The sequence below is a fragment of the Carettochelys insculpta genome, chromosome 28 (assembly GCF_033958435.1).
Source record: "Carettochelys insculpta isolate YL-2023 chromosome 28, ASM3395843v1, whole genome shotgun sequence".
Taxonomy (NCBI): Eukaryota; Metazoa; Chordata; order Testudines; family Carettochelyidae; genus Carettochelys; species Carettochelys insculpta.
In genome coordinates, this window is record NC_134164.1 from 5127613 (window position 1) to 5135986 (window position 8374).

Here is an 8374-nt window from a genome sequence, read left to right on the forward strand (position 1 = left end):
GGCAGCTTTTCTGGCTCCCGCCCCCACCCCGCACCTCCCCACCCCGCCGCCGCCCTTGTGAGCTCCTTGCAAGCAAAGCACCCAGGGACTCACACACAGCCCGTTAGCCAATTTTCTTCTGCAAAAGCATTTTGCCGCAGGATAAGAGAGGGAGCAGGCTGAATTTGAAAATGTGACTCATTTAAACTAAGCCGGAACAGAGCTCTCAACCAGGGATCCCCACGCATTTTTTTTTTCCATTCATAAATCTTTTCCATCCGGGTAGAATAAATTTTGTTACCTGCACCAAGGCATATGCAGCTGTGCACCACCAATAGACACACACATTGCCGGCTGTGGGCACTCAGCTCATCAGCTGGGCAGCACCTGAATCTCTCCTGAGCAGGAGAGAGTCCGCTTACAGGGACCAATGATCTCAACTATGTTACACATTAGCAAGGCAATTTCCCCACCACTGATAGTCGCAGGCTGTATCCGACTTAATTTGCTTCATCAGCTGGTCCTGCAAAGGACAGGTAACCCTCCCCCGCCTCACCCCTTCCCCCAGCTGTAAACCCTGGAGTCTATTTTTCTTCTTCTTTTTTTCAGCTGAGGCTCTGACCCACAAAAGCTCATGGCCTCATAACTGGCTTACTCTCTAAGGTGCTACTGGATGGCTTGTTAGTTGCCTCAGCCAAGTGTAAGTAACTTTTGGGTATTGAAAACTAGCTGGCACCATCACTAACATTAAACTGCACTGGGAGCCGGGGGTGTTGTGGAGGCTGAACCCAGCACTGGTCGCTAGTTCCCATTCCTCTGCTGCTTTGAGCTCGGTCTATCCCCATGAATAGCTCTGGATGAAATTCGTCCACGAAACAACACACCCTCCCCCCACACCTTGCTGCTCTCATCTGGCTACCAGGGTCCCTTAGCATCTCTGCCTTGGGCCGAAGGAGGAGCAGGGGGTCCAGAAGGTGCTGTCTCATTTGGGGCCCTGCTGAAATACAAATGGAGGTTGGGGAGAGTTTTCCTGGGACATGGACCAGGCCACATGGTGGAAACTTGACTGCATGGGTGTGAAATTGGGTCACCCCCTGACAGCCCCCCCCCCTCCCCCCCTAAATATGAGGTTGTCACATGAGTGTGACGGATGGCTGCCCGATGTGCTGGCAGGTACACAGCCTACTGCACTCCGGGGACTAAGCCTTGGGCCAGGGCCCTTGTGAGCTCTGCTTCCTGATCTACAAAGCGCACGGAGGCCGTCTTCGTCTGGAGCGAAGTGAGTTTAAGAGGGATGGCTTCAAACTCTGGCACAGAGCCCGGCCTCATTTAAGGCAGCAGGCGATTTGCCTTTGAGCCTCCCAGGAGCGGGATTTCAATTGGTTCTAACATCAAATGAATTTACGGCAAGGAAACAAGCCCACCTCAGAGGTCTGGTGGCTTTCCACTAATGACACTCCCAAAGACCCTGCCGAGGCCATTGCCAGCAAACCGCAGGAACGCCAACTTGGTATGGTGAAGGTAAAGAACCAGGCAAGCCCTTGGTCAGGCTGCAGCCCCATTTTAGTGATTTAAAAACAAACCCCCATGCACCCCTGTGCAGCTTGTAAGAATAGGCTGGCTGCACCGGATTTCTTTTTTCCCCAACACTTTCCACTCCCAAAAGCCCGTTCTCCCAGCTGCATGGCCCAAGCCAGGATGACCTGGCGCCCTTGGTGGAACCCATTACTTGAATTTACATCTTCTTTGCCAGCCTGACACAGCTGGAATCCGCATTCTGCTACGAATCTTCCCTGCTGCAAACACGAGCGACATCGGGTAAGGCTTCGCAACATGGGAAAGTTATTCCAGCCCAGTTGAAGGGCTAACATTACCCAGGCCTAACGCCTCTGGGAGGCTTTTTTTCCTGTCCAAGAGGGGCAGGATTCCTGCCCAAATGGCTGATAATCCCCTCTGGCAGTACAGCAATTCTAGCACAAGAGGGAGCCTGCTGCACACTGCAGAAGTGGGGCTCCAATTTTTTGAGACCAGGGCACATCAAACAAGACCATAGTACACACACTACATGTCATTGCAAGTTGCTGCTATGGCCTCTAGCTCGGAGAAGACAAGAGGAGGGGAGCCTTGCGCAATGTTAGTCAACCTTCCTGTGTTGCCAGAAGATTACCACTCTTGCCAGAGGTAGAAACAAAATTCCATGTCCGTTCACACCTCCACATTACCAACTGACAATGGACCGTAAGGCCCCGCCCCCCCCCCACTGACCTCACTTGATTTCTCCTCTCTTGGGGGTGTAGCTACACTTACATTCCTCTTTTGAAAGATATATGCAAATGAGGCAAATTGAAAATGCAAATGAGGCTAAATTTGCATACTTGGCATCTCATTTGCATATTCTAATTTCAAAAGAGCTTCTTTTGAAAGAAGAAAGCCAGTGTGGACACTGTTCTTTCGAAAGTAAACCCCATCTTCAAAAGAATCCGTCTTCCTATTAAATAATGTTCAGTGAGCGGATGAAGGGGATTTCGAAAGGTGCGGAGCCTTTCCAAAAGGACCCCCCACATGCAGCCTTGCTGAGCCGTGCGCTTTCTAAACGCCTCGGCCGGAAGCATCCTAATGCTAATGAGGTGCTGAATATTCAATTCAGCGGCTCATTAGTAAGCTTCGCAACGGCCGTTAGCATGGCTATTTCGATGATTTGTGCCCGTGTAGACACACCCTTGATGTTCACAACTCCACATTAACTGCCGCTAATGGGCCACGTTCCTCCTTACTGCACAGACCCTCTCAACTCTGGCCCTCCCCTTTACTGAGACGGCCTCTTTAAATCCTCCTTTGTCCCCGCCCCCCCCCATGCATCTGAGGAAACGGGTCTTTGCCCATGAACGCTGCTGCTCCAAAACATCTGTTAGTCTCTAAGGTGCCACGGGACTTCTTGTTGTTTTTGCCACTACGGCCTAACGGGGTGACCGCGCTGATACGCGTCAGTATGTTCAGTTGCTGTTCTCATTGGAAAATGGTTGTCAAGCACTGAATTATCTTTTCCAGCCCCTGGCGGCACTCCTGCGAGGTGGTCGTGGAACACCAGTGAGCCGCAGAACTTAGTTTATAAAATACTGGCCGAAAGGAAATTAACTGCGGGGCTTACTTTTCATGGCCATTCTGACCCGCTCCCAGGGCCTGTCTCGTGAACAGGCTCTGGCTGGCTGCTTTTGAACAACAGAGCCTGTGAGACCCCCCCCGCCAGTGGGGACAAGCAGCCGGGCAAATATTGACTTCCCTCCTGAGGCGCAAAGGGGAAGTACGCGGCAGGGCTGAAGCCGGTATCTCGCGGACGTCCCAGCAAAAATTGACCCAGTAGCACTTGGCTCGGCTCAGCAGAAAGGCTCATTTAGCCCCGATTGGCGGCATTAGCAGCCTGTAATTGCAGAACAATTTGTTTGTGCTGCCTGCAGGGAGTGCACCAGCGAGCCAGCCATCGATCAGTGGGAGTCGCTGATGCCTTCCTGGCCAGTTGGCTCCTGTTTGCCCTGGGGGCCAAACTGGACCGATTTTGTTTAACGAATGTGCTGCTTGGAGCCTGCAGCTGGTGACGTCCTCAGCCATGAGCTCCCCAGGTTAGCTGAGCGCATCAGAGGACGGTTCTTCTGGCCCTGAGCTTTGGATCAACTCCTGTCAAAGTATGGGCAGAGCTAGGGGCTACGGGTGCATCTTCTGTTCCCCGTTCCTTGTCTTCCCGGGAAAGCGATTGAGTGACTTCTCCCATGTGTCTTAGCTTGAGGTCTTCTCACAGCATCTGGCTTTGGCTGTGTCCAGCCCAGCAGCTGGCTCTGTCTCCAGCTGGTGTCACAGGGGGCTGGGCAGGAGGACACTCACAGGGCATTTTCCTGTGGGGGGTTGGTGCCCTGTCCCACTGGCCCCAAGTTCCGGGCACACCAACGGGGACGGCCAAGGCATGACGAGGCGCGGGTGCGGGAGGGAGGCCGGGGACACTGGCGGACGAGCCGTGCGGCTGCATGCTGGCTGAGCACCTGTCCGTGGTGATTAAGTGCAGCCCTGCATCAATTCTCCAAACAGTGGCCGGGCTGCACGCGAGGGTTTCACCCCATTGATTGCAAGAATCAACAGCCGCCTGGGGAGCACACGGCCGGGGGCTGCTGTCTGAGGCCTTAAAAACGGCCATTTGAAAAGGTCGCTGGGGAATTAAAAACCCATCTCGGGCTGCGGCCCTTTGCGGTTGGGCCAACCCGCCCCCCCCCGCCGCCCCGCCCATCACGCTCCAGTGGATGCTCTGCTCCAGGCAAGAAGACACACAAGCTCCCCACACACACACACACACACCCCGCAGCCAACTTGCCGGCTGCCCTCCTGGTGCTGCAGTGACCCCGGGGGGTGGGGTGGGGGGGGGGGGCTCCGTCATGGGGGGGGGGGGGGGGGGCACACAGCTGAGCCTGGCACCCCGCAGGTGGGTTTTTGCATTCCTCTTTGCAAGTCCCTGCAGCTGGGCAGGCTCCCAGATCCAACCGGCAGGGCAGCCACTCACTGAGCCCAGCCATGGCCTCCTCCAGCCACAGCTCCCCCGCCCCAGTGCAGGCCCATGGCTGGCAGCCTGGACAGTGTGCTGGGGGCGGGGGAGGGTGGGGTGGGGTGGGTGGGGGAGAGGGGCTGCAATTACACCTGGCAGTGTGTGTGTGTGAATCGAGTTCAGCTCCCACCCACCCCCCACTTTCCTATGCTCGAGGGTCGCTGCCGGGCCGGTCCTAACACAGAGTGGCATAAAAACATGGTGACAAATGACTGTCCCTCCATCCCTGGGAACCTGGGGCACTGAGCACCGCCCCTGGCTGGGGGGATTGGTAGAAAGGGCCCAGCCCTCACCCGGCCTCAGTGATCCTGGTGCAGGGACACAGCCCAGGGCAGTTACTGGGTTTTAACCCACACATACGACCCCCCTGCCTCTGCTGCCCAGCCAGGGCCACCGACCCACCCATTGCCACAGGCACCCAGCAGCCCTCCCTGCACTGCAGCAGGCCCTGAGCCAGGCCGAGCAGGCGTTACTCAGGGAGGAGGGGACGGTATTTGTAACCAGCTCCAGCCTGCACACTGCAGGGCCGGGGCCTGCAGGGATGGGGGCTGGCATCTCTGGCAGACCGGGGCAGGGTTGAATGGCAATGTCTGGGCCCCCTCTCTGTGCAGGGTGCCAGCACTGACTTGGCTCCCCCTCCTCTGCTCCTGCAATGGCAGGGCAGGGGGCCAGCTGCCGGTAGTCAGCGCCACTCGCCCCGTTTGTCCCAGGCGGCAGGTGGCACAGCCTGGCTGCTGGCAATGCAGCGCTGGGTGAGCCGCAGGGGCCAAGTCGTGACACCCCAAGGGCCCCACGCCCACCAGCCCTGCAGCAGGGGCTGTAGCGTCTGGGCCACGTAGGGGACCCCAGTGCATTACCTGGGCTGCTAGTTTTGTCTTGGGCCACAAGGTGGGCTCCAACCGCTGACGGGGCCGGGGGCTGGGGGAGGCCTCTGGCACTGTCCATGCAGGGCCCCCCCCCCCCCCCCCCCCCCCCAACTCTGCAGCCATTCTTGGGCATGCTGGGGCTGCTTGATGACGCATTCGCTCCTGGGGGTGCCTGACCACAGCACGATGGGCCAGGAAGGCCGGCCACGTGGTGCTGAATGACCCTGCTCCCCCACAGCCTGTGACGTACGTGGCCTGCAGAGGCGGGGCTGGGGAGACCAAAGGCGGGGCTTCTCCCCAGGGGCGGAGCTTAGCCCCGGCACCACCTTTAAAAAGCAGGGGCCGGGTCCCGTTGCCACAGGTGACTTCTCCCATGGTGACACCTGGATCCTGCTGGACACTGCAGGTGAGTGCACGGGGGGCACTAGGGCCTGGGGTGGGGAGGGCGTCATGGCCGGGGGCACTCAGTGTCTGTGCCACAGCCCTGCTCCGGGGTCTCCCCTTTAGCTACTGTTCTGCCAGGTCCACCCCTGCCCCTGGCAAGTTGTGGACCTCCAGGTTTTCTGGCTGGAATGAAATCCTGCTGAAGGCGCAAAGGGAAGTGCTGACCCCGCCCCCGGCACCCAATCACCACTTGACTCCTGCAGAAGCCGCTTCGTATGTTCTGGGGTCCCCAGCACCCCCGAGATCGGCCACAGCCGCTGGGTGTCTCAGCCCTGCCTGTGCCCTGTGCAAACTACTGCTCCCTGCACCGTCAGCTCCCGCACCCCTGCCTTGTGCCAGCAGCATTGTAGCAAGCTCCAGGCTGAGCTGGGCTTGGGCCCCGCTGTGCCCCTCCCACCCTGACACCAAGGATCTGTCCCAGGGGCGCGCACACACACACACACACACCCCACCCCCCCTTGGCACAAGGGCTAGCTGGCAGCTGACACACACACACACCCCCCACCGTTCCCCAAACAGGAGCCTCGTGCGCAGCCAACAGGGGGTCAGGCTGGTGCTGGTTCGTGCATTTGGTTGCACCACGCAGGATGCCCAGGTTTGGGGAGGGGGCGGGGATCATCCTTGTGAGAATGCACCAAATCTGGGTGGAGCTGCAGCCAACGTGACACCACCCCCCACCCCGAGGCTCCTGGGTGCGATGGCTGAGTCCAGGCCCAGCTCACTGCAGTTGGGGCGGGGGAGGGGGGTGGGGCATTGGGGCTGCCCATGTCCTCCCAGATGCCACACTCCTGGCTCCATGGGGGCCAGGGGGGGGCTGCCCTGGCGGTGCATTGGCGGGGGCGGGGGAGCACACGCTGGACAAACCCGTCCCCTTCCCTGCCCAGCCACAGCACTTCATTCCTTGCTGTGTGTGACCCATGTGCTACCGTGGGGTGGGTGGCAGCTGGGTGCCAGGAGTCTAGTGGCACACGGCTGCTGGGCTGGGCTGGGCTGGGCTGGGCCCCCGCCCCCCACAGTACCAGGCCCCAGAGCACTGGGGCGGGGGGCTGCTGCAGAATCACCCTGGGCACAGCACTGGCCCCCTGTGACACCCCCCCACCTCCCTTGCAGCCATGAAGGGGGCGCTGTGGCTGTGCCTGCTGCTTGCCACCTTCGCGCCCGCCTGCCGCGCCAGGCCTGACTCCCGCCAGCCGGGCAGCAGGCCAGGCCCGGAGCAGCCGCCGCAGAAGAGCCGCAGGAGCCCCCCGGCCCTCGCCCGCCAAGACCTGCTGGGGGCCCTGTCGCAGGACCAGAAATACCTCATGGCCAAATACCTGCCCCACATCTACGCAGGTAGGCACAGCAGCGGGCGCCTGCCGCACCCAGGGGCCAGCGCCCTCCCCACCTCTGAAACGCTCTTGCATGGCTCCCACCTGCCCTGCCCAAGTGGGTGATCCACACACACCCCCCCCGCCCTCCCCAAGTGCAGCCACCTCTGGGGCAACACAGCTGCTGTTCACCCCAGGTATAGGCACACCAGGCCCTGGGCGAGACCACCCTGGGGCTTGGTGCTGGTGGTAGGGGGCCGGGGGTGGGGGCGGGGTGCAGCCAGATGACTGGGCCTCCCCCCCCCAGACCTAGTCTTGCAGGTTGGCGGGGGTGATGCCAGCTGGCTCCAGCCAGGGCTTTAACTGCCTTCTCTGCTTCCTGCCCGGCAGAGCTGGCCAACCGGGAGGGTTACTGGCACGAGGACGACACCCTGCGCCCACTGCACCACCGTGACTATCCTGGTTGGATGGACTTCGGGCGCAGGAGCCTGGCGGATGCAGGCGAGGCCTCATAGCTCAGCAGCGGCCCATGCAGCTTGGCTCCGCCCTGCTGAGGGGGCGGGGCAGGAACTGCAGGCTCCGCCCCCCCCCCCACCCGTGGCACTTTGCTAAGCCTGGGGCATTTGCCCATCTTCAAAGCCTTTTGGTGCTGCTTGCCAATAAAATGTGTTCGTGTAGCTGCTGGGGTCTGGTCTCTGCAGCCGCCTCACGCCTGGGCCTGGGTGCGTCCTGGGACTGCCCCAGGGCCTGGCCCCACCCCGGCTCTCACATCCCCCCAGGGGGCTGGCCAGCTTCCAGATGGAGCAGGGAAAGGCTTGTGAGCCGCTGCCGTGGCCAGCTGTCCCCAACCAGGGAAGCAGCTCCACTGCAGATTGTGCAGCCCTTGGGCTGGTGCCACCTGAGCCCTCAGGGGGGCCCTGGGGCTAGCAGTGGCTGGCATTGAGGGGGGCGGTCCTGAGCTCCCTCCCAGCTCAGGTGCCTGTGGGAGAGCAGATGTAGAGAGGGAGCTGGACAGGGTGCAGGAGAACACCCCTGTAACATTTGGCAGGGCACAGGCCCTGACACTGAGGGCTGGGGGCCTGGGCCAACTCCCCCCAGCGCAGCCTGGCTGCCCTCGAGGCCAAAGCAGCCCACCCCACCCAGCAGGGCATGAGTGAGCTCTCTCTTCCCCCCCCAATGAGGCTGGGGAGTTA

The 8374-nt window shown here is 60.4% G+C and overlaps 1 protein-coding gene across 1 annotated transcript; it reads left to right on the plus strand.

Annotated features, from left to right (window-relative positions):
- Positions 1-6985: 6985 nt before the first annotated feature.
- Positions 6986-7858, plus strand: GAST (gastrin). Its single transcript, XM_074979318.1, has 2 exons — positions 6986-7206; positions 7572-7858. The coding sequence occupies exons 1-2, from the start codon at positions 6987-6989 to the stop codon at positions 7694-7696; spliced, it is 345 nt and encodes a 114-aa protein (XP_074835419.1). The 5' UTR covers position 6986; the 3' UTR covers positions 7697-7858.
- Positions 7859-8374: the final 516 nt, after the last annotated feature.

What these genes read in the sequence shown, in the direction of transcription:
- GAST (XM_074979318.1), top strand. Translation starts at nt 6,987, where the DNA reads ATGAAGGGGGCGCTGTGGCTGTGCCTGCTGCTTGCCACCTTCGCGCCC. An exon ending in CCTGCCCCACATCTACGCAG is followed by an intron (nt 7,207 to 7,571) that starts GTAGGCACAGCA and finishes CCTGCCCGGCAG; the next exon opens with AGCTGGCCAACCGGGAGGGT.